General features: G+C 44.0%; 1 protein-coding gene across 1 annotated transcript in view; it reads left to right on the plus strand.

Annotated features, from left to right (window-relative positions):
• Nucleotides 1-1,001: 1,001 nt before the first annotated feature.
• The window catches only part of SEC23B (SEC23 homolog B, COPII coat complex component), a gene marked incomplete at its 5' end in the record, with an annotated part of 53,171 nt that continues 30,780 nt past the window's right edge, over nt 1,002-23,392 (plus strand). The window contains 9 exon segments of the mRNA NM_001133301.1: nt 1,002-1,041; nt 3,885-4,119; nt 5,263-5,320; nt 8,694-8,780; nt 17,097-17,333; nt 17,616-17,701; nt 18,803-18,947; nt 19,386-19,544; nt 20,498-20,613. Of these exon segments, the coding sequence (NP_001126773.1) occupies nt 3,899-4,119; nt 5,263-5,320; nt 8,694-8,780; nt 17,097-17,333; nt 17,616-17,701; nt 18,803-18,947; nt 19,386-19,544; nt 20,498-20,613 (1,109 nt within the window).

Consider the following 23,392-nt stretch of genomic DNA (forward strand, 5'->3'; position numbering starts at 1 on the left):
CAAATACATGTTCTCACTTGTAAGTGGGAGCTAAGCATTGGGCACACATGGACACAAAGGTGACATTAATAGACGCTGGGGACTACTAGAGTGGGGAGGGAGGCAGGGAGGGGCTGAAAAACTTGGGTACTATGCTCAGTATCTGGGTGACCAGATCATTCGAATTCGAAACCTCACAGCCAGGTAACAAATATGCAGTGTACCCCCTAAATCTAAAAGTTGGAATTATTTTTTAAAAGAAATTTGTGTTCCATGTATTTATAAGCTTACTTTCCTAAAATGCTTGAATATTACAATTCTCAATTATTTATCTTCATGTAGAAGGATGATAGGGACTGTGCGCTAGTGCCAGCCTCCGCTGAGAGCACCAAGACATTACAGCAAGCGAGGGGAGGAGAGCTTGTAACGTGAAGCACCACCACACCTCCGTACTTCAAACTTAACTGGCAACAGAGACCAACTCCCAAACCAGCAAGTGCGTAAGCGCCGCCGCGCTCACCACCCCCCCCCCGCCCCTCCGCCACGCCCCTTCCGCATGCTAATACCTTCTTCCGGCAGCCTTAGTTTCTTCCAACCAGTGCAGCTCCCTGTTCCGCGAGCATACGTCATCGTTCTCGCTTTCCGGTAGCTAAGGCGATCAGCGGGGCTTCCCACTGAGACGAGCGGATGTCATATTGTGTCAGGGCGAACCTCTGAGGAGCGCTGGCTGCGCTTAGGCAACGGTGCGGCAGGCGCCGGGGTTTTCTGAAACAAACGTTTAGGGGTGGGGAAACGTGTTCCGAGGAACTCTCGTTTTGAAGTGCCAGATACACCTGTGTTGCCCTGTTCCAAGATGGTGGCAGAGCTTCTCTGACTCTCTCGCTTCCTCCAGTCCGTCGGAGAAGCGCTCTTTGATTGGCCAGTGGACAGTGCCGTGGCATGACACACTGGGGAGCTGGCCAATCGGTTGAGAGCTGAGCTGGACTTGGCGGTGGGAGCCGGAACCTGCCTGTTGCATCTGTGGGTGAGGAAGGCTCTAGCTAGGTGAGCGGCTCCGGCCAGGTGAGCGGGGCGCATAGGTGACGGAGGGCCGAGGGCACGGGTATGAGTTTCTGCCGGGGGCGAGGTGGGCGGCTTCTGGGATGAGGCCTTTTCTTGATAGTTTGGGGTAGCGGGAGAATCGATGATCCAGGAGTCCCCTGGGGGTGTCGTCCCGCACCAGGCCGGGACTCATTTCTGGCTCCAGGTTCCCCAGAATTGCGGGGTGCGCACAGCTGGAAGGACCCAACCCCCGTTTTATAGTTGAGAAACTCAAGACTCAGACAAGTGAAACGACTTTTGCTTCATGACAGCTGGAACTGGAACCCAGGTCCTTGGACTCCCTTCAAGGATTAAACCTCACTTATTCTTATATACACATGATCACTGTGTCCTGAGAAGTTACGAGTTGGCGAGATAAGGGTGGTTCAGATTTTTTGGCGTATTCTCCTGTTATCTTTCCAGGCCTTTCATTCATTCACTAATTCATACTTTCAGTTATTTGCCTCTTCAGATACCTTCCCCGTTGATACTTTGGTAAAAGCTATGGACCCATCTCCCTAGAAAAAAGGCATATTCCCTCATGCGCATAACTTCAGATGATTAGTGGACCTTCTATAGTCCCCTTGGATTATGTGTCCACTGCTAAGAATCCAGACCCTAGAAGGGTGAGGGAAACAGGCAGTGGGAAAAGGAGGGAGCAGGTCTTAGGCTGTACATACTTGGAAACCATTAGATGGAGCCAGTAGCTTCTTTTTTTTTTTTAAGATGGAGTCTCGCTCTGTCGCCCAGGCTGGAGTGCAGTGGCGCGATCTCGGCTCACTGCAACCAGTGCCTCCCAAGGTCAAGCAGTCCTCCCTGCCGCAGCCTCCCGAGTAGCTGGGATTACAGGCGCCTGCCACCACGCCCAGCTAATTTTTGTATTTTTAGTAGAGATGGGGTTTTGCCACGTTGGCTAGGCTGGTCTTGAATTCCTGACCTCGGGTCATCCACCGGCCTCGGTCGCCCAAAGTGCTGGGATTACAGGCGTGAGCCACCGCGCCTGGCCGCCAGTACCTTTTAATAAAGAACGTTTTGAGAGAGAGACTGTTATTTAATGAAATCTGCTGACATACTTGCTGAGAGTTGTGATATTAGAACTTGCTTTCGTTCTGACTTTAGTTATCCCTTTGCTTCCCATGAAGCTCCAGAGTGCTTCCTGTGCACACAGTGCTTCAGGTTCTTGCCTTTGCCAGAAATAACAAATAGATTTCTTAGAGTTTCAGTTGGAGCAAACATTGGAATTCTTGTGTTCTGGGCTTTATGTAGTAGAGTAATTCATTTGCTTTTCTAGCCATGCAATATTATTGCCTTAATCAAAATTATTTACAGTATGGTACTTCCCAAAATAACAGAGACAGTTGTTATCCATATTTAGGAAGTGGGCGCGAGAGGCCACTTTAATTTGATAGACTCTTTAATTTGCCATTTTACTACTTTTCTTGAGGGGCTTGTACCCTTGAACCCCAGTAGCTGAGTTGTGTGTTACCCTAGATTTTAGGATATGAACAGGATGTATAAACACTCAATGAAGTTGGGATCATCTGGGTTTGAGAGTTTAGCCTGTAGGACAGTTTTATTGACCACAGTCTTCATTTTTTTTTTTTTGAAATAGAGTCTGCCTCTGTCACCCAGGCTGTGCAATGGCACCGTCTCGCCTCACTGCAATCTCGCCTCCCGAGTTCAGACGATTCTTCTGCCTCAACCTCCTGAGTAGCTGGGACTACGGGCACGTGCCACCACACCTGGCTAATTTTTGTATTTTTAGTAGAGACAAGAGTTTCACTATGTTGGCCAGGCTGGTCTTGAACTCCTGACCTCGTGATCTGCCCGTCTCAGCCTCCCAAAGTGCTGTGATTATAGGTGTGAGCCACTGCGCCTGGCCTTGACCACAGCCTATCAAGGCATGAACATAAGCAACCATGGCGAGGAAAGAGGTTCTGGTGAGACTCAGCATAATAGTAATTTTGGTAATACCAAGTAGAAAGAATTTAGCTCAAAACTGGTTCCCATTATGAACCAAACTTGAAGATCAGTATCCAGCTCTTTCTCCAAAGTTAACAAAGTGCGGAAGGGAATGAGCACCCCCCCCGCCGCTACTAAAAAAAAAAAATCACTTGGGATGTAAAATTTAATAGAGGAAGAAAGGAAGGAGATTAGAGAGGAAGATAGTTGGATGCTGAAACAGGATTCAAGACTTACCCTGAGCAAGGGGCTGAAATTGGCTTGACTGATAGGACGTGTGATCTGTGAAGAGGTTTGAAGAGGTAGTAGTATTTAACTACATGTAGTTTGGAGATGATCAGGTGATTGTAAACCTCCCACTCCTTTGATTTGTTTTTAAGTGCTTGAGAGGAGAGGTGAGAAAGGAGCAGTGGTCAATAATAACTGTGCGGTTAACTGACTTTTGGGTATCAGATGGAAAAGAAATACTGTCATTCTACAGCAACAGGTTCTTCCCAAGTATTTAAGAAACACTGTGTTAGATAGGCTGGGTGCAGTGGCTCACGCCTGTAATCTCAGCACTTTGGAAGACCGAGGCAGGTGGATCACCTGAGGTCAGGAGTTTGAGACCAGCCTGGCCAACATGGTGAAACCCTGCCTCTACTAAAAATACAAAAAATTAGCCGGGCGTGGTGGTACATGCCTGTAATCCCAGCTACTTGGGAGGCTGAGGCAGGAGAATCGCTTGAACCCGGGAGGTGGAGGCTGCAGTGAGCTGAGATGGGAAAAAAAAAGAAACACTGTGTTACATGATCCATCTTCTTTTTTTGACATTTAGTTCAGAATTTCACATACCATTAAGGTCATTAAAGTTTTATCTTCAGTTCCCTTTTAGACTATGGCGACATACCTGGAGTTCATCCAGCAGAATGAAGAACGGGATGGTGTGCGTTTTAGTTGGAACGTGTGGCCTTCCAGCCGGCTGGAGGCTACAAGAATGGTTGTACCCCTGGCTTGTCTCCTTACTCCTTTGAAAGAACGTCCAGACCTACCTCCTGTACAATATGAACCTGTGCTTTGCAGCAGGCCAACTTGTAAAGCTGTTCTCAACCCACTTTGGTATGGATTCTTTTGAAACTGGTAAAAATGATAAATACAATATATTATGAATTTTATGTGATGCTCATAAAAGTCATTAAATTTGGGCAGATCATCAAATTTGTGATGAGTAGTAGATGATGAGACTCTTACGATTCTTGTGGAGAGTAGTAAGTGGTGAATATTTGTAGAAATCTCCCTGGCCTGATAATTCCAGATAAAATTGGAATCTTACAGGAATGAGGTAGAGGTAGAGGGAGAGGATTTGTAATTCACTTTTTTTTTTGCTGATAATCAGTTTGCTTTTGGCTTAAATGTAGACTTTATTGATTCCTCTTAAAGTAATTTCCCAAAAGAATTCGAAAGCTTAGACTGTCTTCTCATGCTTCCCTGGTACAGTGATGCTGTATGGCAAGGAGAAGTAGCAGGCAGAAGAAATTTTAACTCTTAACAATTTGTTAAGTGTAATTTTTTTTTTTGTGCCTGAGATAGTGACCTATTTCTTTTAAATGTGGGCATTATTTGAAATGATTTTTAAACAGGTAGAGAGTGTCATAAAATTTTTATCTGAGGGAACATTTTTTACTTCATTCTCATTGCTTTTATTTAATGTGCCCATATGTGAGTGCATAGCCACTGGTTATTAATTTTCTAAATGTAGAAAATAAGGGAAAAGTAACTGAAGCATTATTTTGAACCAGTTTGAGGAAGTGAAATGTGCTTGCCCAACTTTTCTTAAAATGGACTAAGTCAGGTTAAAAATCTAGAAGCATTTTCCTGTGTGTGAAATATGCTTTTAATGTTGGAATTTAGTAGTTTCACATAGCTGGACAATAAAGATGTTAGAAAAAAATCATAAAGAGTATGTTAAGATAAAAGGCAAGAGAGAAATGACGTATAATTTATATAAATCATGACATTTAAAAAATTAGGAAATTGGAAAAGAGAAAAAAATTTAGTATTTCTTCACTGTGGCTGTTTGATGGAAATTTTGGTGTACTTAGCCAGAATTCTAACTGCAGTGAACGTTTTGCATACTCATACTTATGCATACACATAGAAACACTTATTTGTGTGATTTACTGAACTTGAAATTTACAAATAAACACTTTCTACCTTAAAAATAAAAGTGGTACCTACTTATAATATTTATCTTTCTCACAGTCAGGTTGATTATCGAGCAAAACTTTGGGCCTGTAATTTCTGTTTTCAAAGAAATCAGGTATGTGAATTATTTTAAAAAAATGTTATATGTTTTATTTTAGTTGTATTATGAAAAAAATTAAGTTAGATTGAATTTGTGTTTACATTGGCAGTGAGCAGTTTCTGCTGAACTCAGGGTGATAGCTATTGTTCAGCACAATATTGAATTTGAACATTTGTGGTTTATTCTGTTGAGTGGTTTTCTTGAGTCCTTGTCGTTTGCTTGGGGCTAGTGGGGGCTGTTCATTGAATTCCCTTTTCTTACACATTTTCTGTTGGCAGTGAATCTGTGACCCAAAGAAAGCACCTGTTGTTCATATTTCTCTTGACTTCAGTATATTCTAATTGAACAGTATACATTACTGAATTTTCATTTTCTGATCTTTCTAACATTTAGGGTCCAGGTATCAGTGTTGAGCTTCTTTTGATTTAAAAATTTTAAAAGTACCAAACTAGAAGGAGCTCACAAATCACAAGAGAGACTTCTCTATAAAAGTAACTGTGCGGCCAGGCGTAGTGGCTCATGCTTGTAATCCCAGCATTTTGGGAGGCCGAGGTGGATGGATCACGAGGTCAAGAAATCGAGACCATTCTGGCCAACATGGTGAAACCCCATCTCTACTAAAAATACAAAAATTAGGCCAGGCGCGGTGACTTACGCCTGTAATCCCAGCACTTTGGGAGGCTGAGGCGGGCAGATCATGAGGTCAAGAGATCGAGACCATCCTGGCCAACATGGTGAAATCCCCTCTCTACTAAAAATACAAAAATTAGCCAGGAGTGGTGGCAGGCACCTGTAGTCTCAGCTACTCAGGAGGCTGAGGCAGGTGAATCGCTTGAACCCGGGAGGTGGAGGTTGCAGTGAGCCGAGATTGTGCCATTGCACTCCAGCCTGGCAACAGAGCAAGACTCTGTCTCAAAAAAAAAAAAAAAAAAAAAAAATTAGCTGGACATGGTGGTGCGCACTTGTAGTCCCAGCTACTCAGGAGGCTGAAGCAGGAGAATTGCTTGAACCCGGGAGGTGGAGGTTGCAGTGAGCTGAGATTGCGCCACTGCACTCCAACCTGGCAACAGAGCAAGAGTGTCAAAAAAAAAAAAAAAAAGTAACTGTGCCTGTAGTGGAAATGTTCTAAAACTGGATTGTGGTAATTATTGCACAATTGTACGTTTTCTAAAAATCATTGACTTGTATACTTAAAATGAGTGAATTTTATGTTACGTAAACTATACCTCAATAAAGTTGTTAGAAAAAATTTGTGTCCAGCATAGTGTACACTGTTCTAACAGATCTTAAGCTCTTCGCATGCATTTGTTCATATATTTGATCATGATTACAATTACTCATTCTCAGATACAGCACATAAGTCTAGTGATGAAGAGGACAGTGTACAATTGATGACTGACCATAGGTTCAGAAACTATAAGCAGATGTCATTTAAAATATATCTTCGTGAGAGATTCAGAAGTATATAGAAATCTTAAAAGCATTTCTGCTCCCTATTACATTTAGGATTAATGTCTTTAATATAATTTATTATAGAAATTGTAAGGCAGGGTAGCATAGTGGCTAAAGAGCCGGAGATCTGTAGCCAGACTGCCTGGGTTTGGCTCTCAGATCTACCACTTATTTCCTGTGTAACTTTGGGTGGGTCACTTAACTGCCTGTGCCTCAACTTCCTTGTCTTTAAAATTAGGATGATAGGATAGTATACCTATAGTCACTTCATGAGATTATTGTGAGAATTAAACTGAGTTAATGAGTATAAAGGACTTAGAACAGTGCTTGACACATGGTAAGTGCCATATAAGTATTTGGTATTATTATTCTTACCTAAGATTGTCACCTGCCAGTTTACAAGTATGACCTGCAAGTCTATGTGTCCTAAGTGGAAATAATCTTTTGTAACCTTCCTAGCTGGACAGTGTGGGGGTTTTCTAGCTCTAAATGAATGTAGAGCTGGAAGACGGAGGGATCAGGGTGATCTCCATCTCCTTTGCTCCCTTCTGTGCAGCTGGCTGACTGGGTGGGTGAACAGGGCCTCTCCAGGTTGCTGGGAGGTGGCTGGTGTGTCTGTAGTCATAGATCGAGCTTTTCCCTGCTGGGAGCTGCAGTCAGTGGGCAGTCATGGCCAGGATGGGGCTAGAGTCTTCTGCTGGCTCTGACTGAGATTCCTGCTGGGGCTCACATGCTCAGTTGTACCCTTCTCTCCCAACCAGAGGCCCCTAAAGGTGCTTGTCAGCTGCTCAGCAGCACTTGCATTTGGTCACTCTGAGGTCACTGGCCTGGAGTGATAATCTACTCACTTTGGGGAGATGCACCTCAACTTGTATTTTTAATGTAAAGCTAAAGACTATTTGGATTATAAGCCAACCCACAAGCTGTGAATTTAAAACATTTGCAGAGAGTTTTAAAAACAAAAGAAAATGCCTGTGGCATTATGTTGACTGGAAAAAACAAGTTCCACATTATATATATGGGATGTTCTCAACTGTGCTTAAGTCTGGAAGGAAATCTGCCAGGAGGTTGACAGTAGCTGCCTCTAGGTGATAGGATTTTGGGGGGTTTTTCCTCCCTTGTTTGCTTCTATTTTCCTGGACTTGCCAATTTTTCTACATTCTATATGTATTACTTTATTGATAATAGCCAAAATAATAAACCTAAATAAAGTCTTTGGCTTTATTTAGACTATTGACTATTGATGAGATAGGTGAAATCTCAGCCTTTAATTTGCGGGACAAAAGTTAAGAAATGGTTTTCATTTGTGTGTTTTTGGCTAGGCATGGTGGCTTATGCCTGTAATCCCAGCACTTTGGGAGACTGAGGGGAGAAAATCACTTGAAGCCAGGAGTTCAAGACCAGCCTGGGCAACATAAAGTGTGCTTTTAAACATTTAGAAGTTACAATAGCTTAAAACTGCTCTAAAAAATATTTTTTAAGAAGATAGAAATGATATAAATATAAGGCAGAGTTACAAGTTTTAAATGCTGATTTTTATGTTTTTGTAACGTGTCCTGTATTTTGTGCTTTCAGAATAAATATGTGGTCATTACCATTTTTTTTCTTCTTTTTTGAGACAGAGTCTCGCTCTCTTTCCCAGGCTGAAGTGCAGTGGCGCAATCATGGCTCACTGCAGCCTTAACCTCCTGGGCTCAAGTGATCCTCCTACCTCAGCCTTCTGAGTAGCTGGGACTACAGGTGTGAGCCACCACGCCCAACTAATTTTTTTACTTCTTGTATACAGACAGGGTCTCACAGTGTTGCCCGAGCTAGTCTGGAGCTCCTGAGCTCAAGTGTTCCTCTCGTCTTGGCATCATTATCATTTTTACACATGGAAAATAAAAAGTGTAATACAGATATGTCAACCCTAATAAAACTGTGTCCTTCTTTTCAGTTTCCTCCAGCTTATGGAGGCATATCTGAGGTGAATCAGCCTGCCGAATTGATGCCCCAATTTTCTACAATTGAGTACGTGATACAGGTAATTTCTTTGTTGTGCATTTAATGAGCAATGTTAAATACTGAATTTCTCTTGAAATCCTTTGTCTTCCATGTCTCTTACCTGGGCAGGGGACTTAAAGCTGTGAGGGCAGCAGGATCCTGACCGTTAGGTTTGATGTGTGTGCATCTACTGACATTGTTTTCAAGTCCTGACATTATAGAAGGCTACTAAAAAGGTAAAACTGATTAAATTCCAAACCTGTTCTCTGTAGCCTTCTTCATTGCAGTTGATGGTACTCCATCATCTAGTTGTTTAGCTTCAGAACCTTAGACTTATCCTTGACCTCTCTCTTTCATGTTCCATATCTAATTCACTGGAAAATCCCATTGGCTCTATATTCGAAATTTATCCAGAATCCACCCACTTTCCCTTCCCTACTACCAACTGCCCTGGGCCAGCCACTGCTTCTTACTTGAATCTCCTAATTGTTCTCCCTAATGTTACCATTGCCTATTTATACATTATTCTTCACCCAGCAGCCAAAGTAATTTTTTTTTTTTTTTTTTTTTTACAAATTGTATTTATTCAGTGAGGAAAGTTTGTTTTGCTTTCAAATATTGGCCTTTGTGAATAATGCTTCAATGAATATAGCTGTTCAAATAACTTTACCCATATGTTGGAGGTTTGCATTTCTGCTACATTGTGTTTTATTGGAAAACTTGTCTGTCTTTATGCCAGAACCAAACTGTTTTTATTACTGTAGCTTTGTAATGTGCTTTGAAATTAGAAAAGGTGACATTGTTTCTTTTTTTAAACATTTTTAGGCTCTTTATTGTCCTTTGAGATTCCATATAATTTGTTGGTTACTTTTTCTATTTCTAAAAAAAAAAATTGTTAATTGAAAAGGGATTGCATTGAATCTCTGGTTCACTAGGTAGCGTGAACATCTTCACAATATTAAGTCTTACAACCCTTGAACATGAGCATGCTCAAAAGTGAGTTTAATTTCCATATATATGTTGATATTTTTGCTTTCTTCTGTTATTGATTTCCAGTTTTATTCCATTTTTATCAGAAATAATTATCTCATGGGTCCATGTGAAGAGACCACCAAACAGGCTTTGTGTGAGCAGCAAGGTTCTTTATTTCACCTGGGTGCAGGCAGGCTGAGTCCGAAAAAGGAGTCAGCAAAGGGTGGTGGATTATCATTAGTTCTTATAGGTTTTGGGATAGGCGGTGGAGTTACAAGCAATGTTTTGCAGGCAGGAGGTAGATCTCACAAAATACGTTCTCAAGGGTGGGGAGAATTACAAAGACCCTTCTTAAGAGTAGGGGAGATTACAAAGTACATTGATCAGTTAGGGTGGGGCAGAAACAAATCACAGGTGGAATGTCATGAGTTAAGGCTATTTTTACTTCTTTTGTGGATTTTCGGTTGCTTCAGGCCATCTGGATATATACGTGTAGGTCATAGGGGATATGATGGCTTGGCTTGGGCTCAGAGGCCTGACATTCCTGTGTTGTTATATTAATAAGAAAAGCAAAACAAAATAGTGAAGTGTTAGAGCGGTGAAAAAATTTTGGGGGTGGTATGGAGAGATTAATGGGCGATGTTTCTCAGGACTGCTTCTAGCGGGATTAGGGGCAGTGTGGGAACCTACAGTGGGAGAGATTCAACTGAAGAAAGATTTTGGGGTAAGGGATGATATTGTGGGGTTGTTAGAAGGAGCATTTGTTGTATGGAATTATTGGTGATGGCCTGGATGTGGCTTTCTATGAATTGAGAAACTAAATGAAAGACCCAAGGTCCAAATAAGAGAAGGAGAAAAACAGGTATTAAAGGACTAAGAATTGAGAGGACCCAGGACATCCAATTAGAGAGTGTCCAAGGGGGTTCAGTGTAATTACTTGTTTGGTTGGTGAGTTTTTGGGCTCTATTCTTGACAGAGTCCTTTTTGTTAAGTTGGAGACTGAGCTTGGTGAGATGTGTTTCTAAAAGACCATTAGTCTGTTCTACCTTTCCTGAAGATTGAGGATGGTAAGGGGTATGAAGGTTTCACTGAATACCAAGAGCCTGAAAAACTGTTTGGGTGATTTGGCTAATAAAGGCCGGTCCGTTATCGGACTGTATAGAGGTGGGAATGCCAAACCGAGGAATCATGTCTGACAAAAGGGAAAAAATGACCGCAGTGGCCTTCTCAGACCCTGTGGGAAAGGTCTCTACCCATCCAGTGAAAGTGTCTACCTAGACCAAGAGGTATTTTAGTTTCCTGACTCGGGGCATGTGAGTAAAGTCAATTTGCCAGTCCTGGGCAGGGGCAAATCCCTGAGCTTGATGTGTAGGGAAGGGAGGGGGCCTCAACAATCCCTGAGGAGTAGTGGATAGCAGATGGAACACTGAGAAGTGATTTCCTTGAGGATAGATTTCCACGATGGAAAGGAAATGAGAGGTTTTAAGAGGCAGGCTAATGGCTTGTAACCTACATGGAAGAGATTATGAAATGACAACAGAATAGAAAGGGCCTGTGAGGCTGGAAGGAGTTTTTTTTTTTTTTTTTTTTGGTCTAAGAACCATCTGCCTTGAGTGGAGAGGGATTGATAGGTAGAAACTTCAGTGGGAGAGTAAACAGGAGTGACCAATGAGAAGGAGAAAAACTGGCCATGAGGGACACAAGTTGGAATGCTAGCTGCTTCTTTAGCTGCCTTATCAGCAGAAGCGTTGCTCTGGGTGATGGGATCTGATGCCTTTTGGTGGCCCTTGCGGTGTATGACTCCAGCTTCCTTTGGAAGTAAAGTGGCCTTTAGAAGAGTTTTTATTAAAGAGGCATTAATGATGGAGGACCCTGGTGTAGTGATTGTCTTTCTGCCTATATAACAGCATGGTGGTGCAGGATATGGAAGGCATATTTAGAGTCAGTATAATTATTGACGCGTAATTCCTTTGCAAGAGTGAGGGCTCGAGTTAAGGCAATGAGTTCAGCTTGCTGAGAGGTAGTGGAGCGGGGCAGAGCGGTAGCCTCAATGATAGATGTGGAAGATACTATAGCATAGCCTGCCTTTGCTGGTGTGTGGCAATTAGGCATGGTGGAACTGCCATCAATAAACCAGGTGTGATCAGGGTGAGGAACAGGAAAGAAGGAAATATGGGGAAATGGAGTGAATGTCAGGTGGATCAGAGAGATACAGTCATGCAGGTCAGGTGTGGTGTCAGGAATAATGTGGGAGGCTGGATTGAAGTCCGGGCCAGGAACAATGGTAACTGTGGGAGACTCAACAAAGAGTGAGTACAGCTGAAGGAGCCGGGGAGCAGAAAGTATATGTGTCAGGTGTGAGGAAGAAAATAGATTTTGGAAGTTATGAGAACTGTAGAGAGTGAGTTGAGCATAGTTTGTGATTTTGAGGGCCTTTAAAAGTATTAGGGCGGCAGTGGCTGCCGCACGGAGACATGATGGCCAGCCTAAAACAGTAAGGTCAAGTTGTTTGGACAAAAAGGCTACAGGGCACGGTCCCGGTCCTTGTGTAAGAATTCCGACTATACAGCCCTGCACTTAGGCTGTGTGTAATGAAAAGGGTTGGGATGAGTTAGGGAGAGCTAGGGTGGGGGCAGTCTCTAAAGCTGTCTTCAAGGAACAGAAAGAGGAGTGGGGAAAGGATTTAGGATCTATGCGGTCAGCTAGGTTTGCTTTTGTGAATTTATATAATGGTTTAGTCAGGATGGTAAAACTAGGTTTCCAAAGGCAGAAGTACCTAACCATGACTAGGAAAGAAAGGAGTTGTTTTGTAGAAGAGATTGGGGTTTGGGAGATTAGTCAGACACGGTCAGCAGGGAGAGCATGTGTGTTTTCGTGAAGAATTATGCCAAGATAGGTAATAGATGAGGAAGAAATTTGAGCTTGACAGAAGTAATGGGGGCTGTTCGCGAAGCCTTGCGGCAGTAGAGCCCAGGTAATTTGCTGAGCCTGATGGGTGTCAGGGTCAGTCCAAGTGAAAGCGAAGAGAGGCTGGGATGAAGGGTGCAAAGGAATAGAAAAGAAAGCATGTTTGAGATCCAGAACAGAATAATGGGTTGTGGAGGGAGGTATTGAGGATAGGAGAGTATATGGGTTTGGCACCACGGGATGGATAGGCAAAACAATTTGGTTGATAAGGCGCAGATCCTGAACTAACCTATAAGGCTTGTCCGGTTTTTGGACAGGTAAAATGGGGGGATTGTAAGGAGAGTTTATAGGCTTTAAAAGGCCATGCTATAACAATCGAGTGATAACAGGCTTTAATCCGTTTAAAGCATGCCATGGGATGGGATATTGGCATTGAGTGGGGTAAGAGTGATTAGGTTTTAATGGGATAGTAGTGGGCGTGTGATTGGTTGCCAGAGAGAGAGTAGAGGTATCCCATACTTGTGGATTAAGGTTGGGGGATACAAGAGGAGGATGCGAAGGAGGCTTTGAACTGGGGAAAACGGTGGGAATGAGGTGTGGCTATAGCCTAGGAATAGTCAGGGAAGCAGATAATTTAGTTAAAATGTCTCGACCTAATAAGGGAGCTGGGCAGGTGGGGATAACTAAAAAGGAGTGCATTAAAGAATGTTGTCCAAGTTGGCACCAGAGTTGGGGAGTTTTAAGAGGTTTAGCAGCCTGGCCGTCAATACCCACAACGGTTATGGAGGCAAGGGAAACAGGCCCTTGAAAAGAAGGTAATGTGGCATGGGTGGCCTCCGTATTGATTAAGAAGGGGACGGACTTGCTCTCCACTGTAAGAGTTACCCAAAGCTCAGCGTCCGTGATGGTCTAGGTGGCTTCTGAGGTGATCAGGCAGTGTCCATCTTCAGCCGCTAAGCTGAGAAGATCTGGGAAGGAGTCAGAGATCCTTGGGCCAGAGTTCCAGGGGCTCTGGGAGTGGCTGCCAGGTGAGTTGAACAGTCCGATTTTCAGTGGGGTCCCGCACAGATGGGACACGACTTAGGAGGAATCCCGGGCTGCGGGCATTCCTTGTTCCAGTGGCCAGATTTCTGGCACTTAAAGCAAGCTCCTGGGGGAGGAGGTTCTGGAGAAACCCCTGGCAGCTGTGGTTTAGGCATTTGGAGTTCTTGTGTGCTGGAGATGTGGCTGGGGTTTGTCTCACAGTGGAGGCAAGGAATTGCAACTCAGAAATAACATTGCTACTTGGCTGCCTCTACTTTATTACTGTACACCTTGAAGGTGACGTTAACTAAGTCCTGTTGTGGGGTTTAAGGGCCAGAATCTAATTTTTGGAGCTTTTTCTAATGTCAGGAGTGGATTGGGTAATAAAATGCATGTTGAGAATAAGACGGCCTTCCTCTGGGGGCCTTCCTCTGGGGTCTAGGACAGTAAAGCGTCTAAGGGTTGTTGCCAAACGGGCCATGAACTGGGCTGGGTTTTTATATTTGATGAAAAAGAGCCTAAATGCTAACTGATTTGGGAGAGGTCAGATAAAGAAAAAAGGAGCATTAAACTTGACTATGCCTTTAGCTCCAGCCACCTCTTTAAGAGGAAATTGTTGGGCAGGTCGGGAGGGCTAGTCATGGAACGAAACTGTAAGCCAGACCAGGTGTGAGGAGGGGAGGTGATAGAAAGATTATAGGGTAGGGGAGCATAGGCTGAGGAAGAATTGGGACCTGGCTTGGCCTGGTAAGGAGCAGCCTGGGGAGAAGGGGAGAGGTCAGATGAGTCCGTAGAAAAGGATTCAAAGGACTCAGAGCTTGGGGTGGAGACTGAAGGAACAGACAGGAGAGAAAGAAGAGAGATTTGGGACGAGTCGCATTGGGAGCAGAGACTAGGGGACCAATGTGTAAAAGAATGCCTGGACGTCAGGCACCTCAGACCATTTGCCCATTTTACAGCAAGAATTATTTAGATCTTGTAGGATGGAGAAATCAAAAGTGCCGTTTTCTGGCCATTTAGAATCATTGTCAAGTTTGTACTGGGGCCAAGCGGTGTTGCAAAAGAAAATAAGATGCTTAGATTTTAGGTCAGGTGAGAGTTGAAGAGGTTTTAAGTTCTTGAGAACACAGGTTAAGGGAGAAGAAGGGGAATGGAGGGCGGAAGTTTGCCCATAGTGAAGGAGGTAAGTTTAAAGAGAAGGATAGAGACACGGAGTAGGGGGTGGGGAGCAGCCCTGGGCTGCAATGTGGGTGAGCAGCCAAAGCAGGAGTCCCTACAATTGACTTGTCACCAAGGGAATGTGGGTGAATGACCAAGGCAGGCGTCCCTGTGGAGATCAGACACCAATGGAATGTGGGTGAATAATCAGGCAGGCGTCCCCACAATGATTAAACGCCAAGGGAAGGCTGTCTTCCTGAGTCTGTGACTGGCGCCGGAGTTTTGGGTCCACGGATAAAATGTGTCTCCTTTGTCTCTACTAGAGAGGAAAAAGAACTGGAATTGGAAGGACAGGGAGATTGAAGGGTAGCAAGAGAGGCTGGAGAAGAGAGTGAAAAGACCGCTTACCCGATTTGAAATTGGTGAAATGTTCCCTGGGCTGGTTGGTCCGAGGACCTGAGGTCGTAGGCGGATCTCTTCACAGAGTGAGGGTGAGGACATGGGACTGGTCTCCTGAAGGAGTCCCTCTGACCCGGGTCTTTGGCACCAAATATCTCACATGTTCGTGTGAAGAGACCACCAAACAGGCTTTGTGTGAGCAACAAGGCTGTTTATTTTACCTGGGTGCAGGCGGGCTGAGTCCAAAAAAGGAGTCAGCCCACAGTAATTCCTTAAAAACAAATCGGCCGGGTGCGGTGGCTCACGCCCATAATCCCAGCACTTTGAGGGGCCGAGGCAGGTGGATCACGAGGTCAGGAGATCGAGACCATCCTGGCTAACACAGTGAAACCCTGTCTCTACTAAAAATACAAAAAAATTTAAAAATTAGCCGGGTATGCTGGTGGGTGCCTATAGTCCCAGCTACTCAGGAGGCTGAGGCAGGAGAATAGTGTGAACCCGGGAGGCGGAACTTGCAGTGAGCTGAGATCATGCCGCTGCACTCCAGCCTGGGTGACAGAGCAAGACTCCGTCTCAAAAAAAAAAAAAAAAAAAATCATGTTACTTCTCTGTTCAGAAAACCCCAGTGGTGAAAGTGGCTTTCCTTTACCCAGAGTAAAAGACAGTTTTCAAAGCCCCACGTGTTACCACTCCAACCCCAGTATCTGCTAGTGTCCTCGTTCAGCCCAGTGGGCCTCCTTGACTCTCCTTGAATGTGCTAACACTCCTGCTTGAGGACCTTTGCTCTAGCTTTTCCCTGAGGCTGGAGCTCTCCCCTGTATCTGTGGTGCTCCTTCCCTCTCTTCCCTCAGGCTTTTTCTTTCTGTTTCTTTCTTTCCTTTCTTTTTTTAGACATAGCCTCACTCTGCCACCCAGGCTGGAGTGCAGTGGCACGATCTCAGCTCACTGCAACCTCTGCCTCCTGGGTTCAAGCAATTCTCCTGCCTTAGCCTCCCAAGTAGCTGGGATTACAGGCGAACCCCACTATGCCTGGCTAATTTTTGTATTTGTAGTAGAGATGGGGTTTCACCATGTTGGCCAGGCTGGTCTTGAACTCCTGACCTCGTGTTCCACCCACCTTGGCCTCTCAAAATGCTGGGATTCAGGCATGAGCCACTGTGCCTGGCCCTCTTTTTCTTTTTTTTTTTTAAGATGGGTCTTGCTCTGTTTTCCAGGCTGGTATGTAGTGGCGCAACCATAGCTTACTGCAGCCTCAAATTCCTGGGCTTAAGGGATCCTCCTGCCTCCACCTCCTGAGTAGCTGGGACCATAGGCATGTGCCATCATGCCCAACGAATTTTTAAATTTTTATATTTTTTTTTGTTAGAGAAAGGGTCTCGCCATGTTGGCAGCCTGGTCTTGAACTCCTGTGCTTAAGCAATCCTGCCATCTTAGCCTCCCAAAGTGCTGGGATTACAGGCATGAACCTAGCTCATATGCTACTTTCTAAATGAGGCTGCCCTGACTTCTCTGTTTAACAGTTGACTCTGCCCTCTGCCTCTCCTCCTGGTGTTTGCAGTCCCCCTTAACCTCTCCATTCCAGAAAGTTTGCTCCTTGAGGCAGGTAGAAGTCTTTGTTTTTTCTGTTCACTGTGTGTCCCAGGACCTGGAACAATGTCTAGCATGTAGGAGGTATTAAAAAATGTTGGCTAAGTTGTTGGATACAAATAGTTTTTATGTTTAGTTTGATTTAATAGAATCTAAGTCATTTAATAAGTTAGAGCTTTGTATAGATGTCCTTATCTCCTAAAACTAAATACAGATGAAGACTTACGATTTTCATACCTAATTTGCCTTAAAAAGTGCTGGTTAAGTCTATTTGTATATTGATCATTATACTGCTTTTCTTTGCCCAAAGCGAGGTGCTCAGTCCCCTCTGATCTTTCTCTATGTGGTTGACACATGCCTGGAGGAAGATGACCTTCAAGCACTCAAAGAGTCCCTGCAGATGTCCCTGAGTCTTCTTCCTCCAGATGCTCTGGTGGGTCTGATCACATTTGGAAGGATGGTGCAGGTTCATGAGCTAAGCTGTGAAGGAATCTCCAAAAGTTATGTCTTCCGAGGGACCAAGGATTTAACTGCAAAGCAAATACAGGTTTGTACCTTACTTGTACAGGAGCAGAAACAAGGACTTTTTTCTTAAAGGAGACTGGGGTCTCTTTAAATGAGCCTGTAGCCCAGGCTGGAGTTCAGTGGTGTGATCATGGCTCCCTGTAGCCTTGAATTCCTGGGCTCAAGCCATTGGCCCACCTCAGCCTCATGAGTAGGTGGGACTAGAGGCACATGCCACCACACCCAGCTGAGGACATTTCTTAAAAATTAGTCATTCACTTTTAGTGTCATTGGAAATGAATCTTTTTGGCTTTTTTTTTTTAAGGATATGTTGGGCCTGACCAAGCCAGCCATGCCCATGCAGCAAGCACGACCTGCGCAACCACAGGAGCACCCTTTTGCTTCAAGCAGGTGAGATCCCAACGTGGAGTGTTACACGTACTGTGATGGACATGCAGATGATCGATGGGAGTAAGGGAAGAAAAATATTAGAACTTGTATTTTCTTATTATTAGAGAAAAGGATAAATGATTAAGCCTAATCAATATTCAGTGTTTTGTCAAAAAGGTTTTGAGACCACTGTGCTCAATTGCTGTTTTTAGACATTCCACATCTAATGTCCTTTTTGATGCTTAAGTAAAACTGGAAAAACTGAAAAGACTTCTGTCATGTGTGCTCAAACATACTTATGACCGGGTATTCACTTCACTCAGCCCACTGAGTGCCTGGGGCTGCCCTAGACTGAGCTAACAAGCTCGATAAAATGCATTGCCCAATATGCTGAAGACAACCTCTTACTCTCCAGGCTTAAGAGAAGCACAGATTAGAATGATGAAGAATGGGCTGGGTGCGGTGGCTCACGCCTGTAATCCCAGCACTTTGGGAGGCCAAGGCGGGCAGATCACGAGGTCAGGAGATCGAGACCATCCTGGCTAACATGGTGAAACCCTGTCTCTACTAAAAATACAAACAATTAGCCGGGTGCGGTGGCGGGTGCCTGTAGTCCCAGCTACTCGGGAGGCTGAGGCAGGAGAATGGCGCGAACCTGGGAGGTGGAGCTTGCAGTGAGCCGAGATCGGGCCACTGCACTCCAGCCTGGGTGACAGAGCGAGACTCCGTCTCAAAAAAAAAAAATTAAATTAAATTAAAAAAAAAAAAAAGAATGATGAAGATTGTCCATGTAAATGGACCTCACGTAGACTCAACTCGTGTTAGGCATGTCCTTAGGATTTTTTTGCTGCCTAAAAATTAGTTAAACTGAATTGCTCCTTTTCAAGACAATTTTTTTTCCATGCAACATATGTAAATTGCTAAGTACTGGGCTTTATATTCCTCAATAAAACTGCTTTAAATTGTTTTGTGTTAGTAGAGAGATAGCTTTGAAGAAAAAAATTACCAGTCATTTACTACTCTGAATAATTATCTTGAAGAGCAGTAATTATGTGGCATCTAGTGTTGAAGACCAGAGTACTTTATTCAATCTGGGTTGATGTGTCTGTTAAAATCTTGCAGATTTCTGCAGCCTGTTCACAAGATTGATATGAACCTCACTGATCTTCTTGGGGAGCTACAGAGGGACCCATGGCCAGTAACTCAGGGGAAGAGACCTTTGCGATCCACTGGTGTGGCTTTGTCCATTGCTGTTGGCTTGCTGGAGGTAATTTAAAATTTACCAGGACCTCTCAAATCATACAAATTTGCTCTCAGAAAATATATTTGTTGGCTTTGTTTGAAAATCACTTGTGATCTAAGTCAACCCTCTGTGTTAATGTATCAGAAAGCATTTGAGGCATCATTATCATTCATGTTGAGGGAGCCCCTCAACATTTTGAAAATGCCAAAAGTTTTCATTGAAAAACTAAGAATTAGAGCAATAGGGAGCACTCACAGCGAATTAATAAAAGTGTGCAAACCCATAAGGTTGGAAGAAGGCAAGTGCTGCTTTTCTGCATTATCATCTGTATTATTCTGCAGTATCACCACTTTTTAGAACAGCTGGAGAGAATGCATCTTTGGAGTATTTCTATTGGGAAACTGAAACCATACTCAAAGGTGGGGCTGTATACTTCTAACATGCTGCCATTCGCTATTTTAGGGCACTTTTCCAAACACGGGAGCCAGGATCATGCTGTTTACTGGAGGGCCCCCTACCCAAGGGCCTGGCATGGTGGTTGGAGATGAATTAAAGATTCCTATTCGTTCTTGGCATGATATTGAGAAAGATAATGCACGATTCATGAAAAAGGCAACCAAGGTAGGTGCTCTTGGTTACGGGCTGTAATTCTGAAAGCCCACTGTCAGGTTTGGGCTGCTTTGGAGTGACAGCTACTTTGCCAAGGTCATGTGTCATGGTCAGCAAGACGCTGTTTCAGAGACAATTTTCCAATCTTAGCTGCTGTTAAATTATCGCTCCTACTTTCAGACCTTAATTAGCGTGGGTGGCCTTAAAACTACTCAAAGGGTTCTGAGATTGAAAACTATATTTTTATTTTATTCAGATATTTTTGAAAAGTATTTCCAGGCCGGGCCCGGTGGCTCGCGGCTGTAATCCCAGCACTTGGGGAGGCCGAGGTGGGCAGATCACTTCAGGTCAGGAGGTCAAGGCCAGCCTAGCCAACATGGTGAAACCCTATCTCTACTAAAAATACAAAATTTAAGCCAGGCGTGGTGACTCGCCTGTAGTCCCAGCACTTTGGGATGGCAAGGCAGGCGGATCACTTGACATCAGGAGTTCAAGATGAGTCTTGCCAACATGGCGAAACCCCTGTCTGTACTAAAAATACAAAAATTAGCTGGGCATGGTGGCATGTGCCTGTAATTTCAGCTACTCGGGAGGCTGAGGCACAAGAATCCGTTGAACCTGGGAGGCAGAAGTTACGGTGAGCTGAGATCATGCCACTGCACTCCAGCCTGGGTGATGGAGTGAGACTGTCTCAAAAAATAAATAAAAATACAAAAATTTGCTGGGGATAATGGCGCACGCTTTTAATCCCAGCTACTTGGGAGGCTGAGGCAGGATGATCACTTGAACCTGGGAGGTGGAGATTGCACCACTGCACTCTAGCCTGGGCAACAGAGACTCTGTCACAAAAAGAGAAAAGAAAATGATTTACATATTTTTATATTTGATTACCTCCTTCGGTATATTCAGGCATACCATGGGAATAATGTCACTGTTTCCTAAAGATAGCTTTCCTCTCTTCACAGCACTATGAGATGCTTGCTAATCGAACAGCTGCAAATGGTCACTGCATTGATATTTATGCTTGTGCCCTTGATCAAACTGGACTTCTGGAGATGAAGTGTTGTGCAAATCTCACTGGGTATGTTGACAGCGAAAACCTGGGTAGAGTGACAGGTTATTTTAAGGAAAGAGAAATTAGTGATGGAGCCATAGGAATGGGCAAGGCCAACTTAGAGAAGTTTTCAGGTAGCTCTGGGCTATGGTTTCAGTGACTGGGGAGGGCCTGTGGGCTCCTTGGAGAGGGAAGTAGTGATTAGTAGGAGGGCTCAAGAGTTAACTACAAACAAGTCGTTTCAGAGTAACTTCATTTGTTCCTTAGAGTTGTTAACACTTTTACAGAGACCAGGCCAGGAAAGCAAGCAGCATGGCTTTCATCAGGGCACTTTTTGAGAATTGGGGAAAACAGGGTCTGAATGCTGAAACAACTAGGAGAAACCTGGCTAAGTGGCCATACTTTGTGGCTGACTCCAAGTGCCCTCAGCCTAGAGGTTGTACTGACTCAAAACCTAAGTCAGTATTGTATTCACAGACCAGAGTGTGGAGCAGTGGTTCTCAACATGTGGTGGTGTCCAAAAGATTTGCAGCCTTAGGGGCTCCTGGGAACTGATTGGAATTGTATATTTCTAGGCCTTACCCAGACCTCCTGAATTGGAAACCCCAGGAATGCAGCTCTCTAGGAGATTCTGGGGCACGTGAAAGTGTAGGAACCACTGATGAGCACTGGTCTGCAGCTGGCTACGTATTGTTATCACCAAGGGAACTTTAAAAACTACACTTTCTTTAGGTCTTGTCCTCAGAGATTCTGATTTAATTAGCATGAGGTACAGCCTGGGCATCAGCATTTTAAAAGTTTCTCCCATGAGTCTAACATAACATAGAGCTGAGTTTGAGAACCATGCAGCATCTTGAGCCTCACTTTAGACCTGAATCAGAACCTGCATTTGAACAATATCCCAGGTGATTTGCATGCACAGAAGTTGGAGAAGCATCATAGAGCTGTGGAATGGGCCTGAGAGTCTGCATTTCTAACAACCCCACAGGTGATGCTGCTGGTCCCCAGTGAGTAAAAGGAATAGAAGGTAGAACCGGAATCAGTTGGAGTTGTCCTAGAAAGCAGCAGATGAGTTAGGTGATAGAATTAGGGTCCCAAATGATACTGATGTAGCTATCTCAAGTAATCCACATTTAATAGTATGAATTCCTACCAGGGCCTTCCAGAAGTTCTGACTCAGAATGTCCATAGAAAAGCTTTAGTGTATTTGTGAACATCCCTTAAATTGTATGCTAGAGTTTGTGTGAATTTTTTCTGTGAAGAGTTACCATCTGTTGCACACATGTGTTAGTATAGCTCAAGGTGAGCCAACAGTGTGGGATGACTTCCAGCAAAGGCAAGGTGATCGTAGGCTGCGCTATAGAAGGAGATTATCTTCAGGGAAGACCATATGCTTGGTTTCTTTGGTGCTAGTCACACCTTATCCAAATACATTGTTTTCTGTTCTGAGCATTGCAATTTCAAGGGGCAATAGGAGATGAATTGGAGATGTTTGAAGAAGAGCAGTGGTGGAGAGTCCTGGAAACTGTCATGTGAGGAATGATTGAAGTAGCTGGAAAAGATTAAGCTGAAGACACATGGGGGTGTGAGAACTGTATTCAGCAGTTGAGGGACTTTCCTGTGAAGGAAGCTGATTTTTTCTGTATGTGACCCAAGAGTGGAACTAGAACCAAACGAGTGGGTGGAAGCTGCTGGCAAATGAAATTTCACTCAATATCAAGAAGGGCCTTTCTTAACAGAGCTGTTCAAACACAGAATGGACAGCTCAGGGAGGAAGCTCCCAATGCTGGAGGAGTTCAAGCCTAGTCTGGATGTAACTTGGCAGGTATTTTGCAGAGGGGTTGGTTGAGTGTTAGTATTAGAGTTGTGTGAATGTCACAGAAAACCCAAAATAAGTTTATTTCTCTGGCGGTAAGCAGCCCGGGGCTAGTATGTTGCTTTCATCGTCATTAGGGGCTGAGGCTCCTACTAAGCTGCTCTACCACCATTCATATGCCATCTGTGGCTCAAGACAGTTGCTGGAGCTCTAGCCATTTACAGCAGCAGGAAGGAGGAAAGGTCAGAGAAGGATTGCTCTTCCTGGAGGAACACACTCCACATATAAAGGACACAGCAATAGTCAGAACTCACATGTCAACAGAGGCACATGGCCATAGGCAAGGCAGGCTGGAAAATGTCATTGTTCCAGGAAACTAAGGAAGAGGTAGATATTTGGTGCCAAAGAGCTGACTCCTCACTAGACGGTTCAGACACTCTGAGATGGCCGGACCAGATGATCTTTCTTGTGTTCTTCAAGATTCTGAGATACTGTTTTATGAATGACGTTTGGAGGCATAACTTACGTCAAGCTGTGCTTCTTTGTCCAAATGCATGAAATGCTGACATTTTGCACAATGTTTTCCTCTAACTTCAGTAAGGGATTAATATTAATACCCATGAGTTGGAAAAAATAATTCTTGTAAAGTCAAGAATTCAGTGTTTTGAGGCAGTAAATTAACCTGAAAAGGATTTCCCACAGGCCTGGGTATTTTCCAATACCAAAGAACTGTGAGGAATTAGAGCTGTTCTTAAGGCTTCTGTTTAATGCTTTAGAAGTAGTTTCTTTGCTAAGTCTGAATTTAACATGCTGGTTTTTATTTTTTAAATTTATTTTATTATTTATTTACTTATTATTATTTTTTTGTTTTGAGAAGCAGTTTTGCTCTGTCGCCCAGGCTGGAGTGCAGTGGTCTGATCTCGGCTCACTGCAACCTCTGCCTCCTGGGTTCAAGTGATTCTCTTGCCTCAGCCTCCTGAGTAGCTGGGA

The sequence above is a fragment of the Pongo abelii genome, chromosome 21 (genome assembly GCF_028885655.2).
Source record: "Pongo abelii isolate AG06213 chromosome 21, NHGRI_mPonAbe1-v2.0_pri, whole genome shotgun sequence".
In the NCBI taxonomy this organism is placed as follows: domain Eukaryota; kingdom Metazoa; phylum Chordata; class Mammalia; order Primates; family Hominidae; genus Pongo; species Pongo abelii.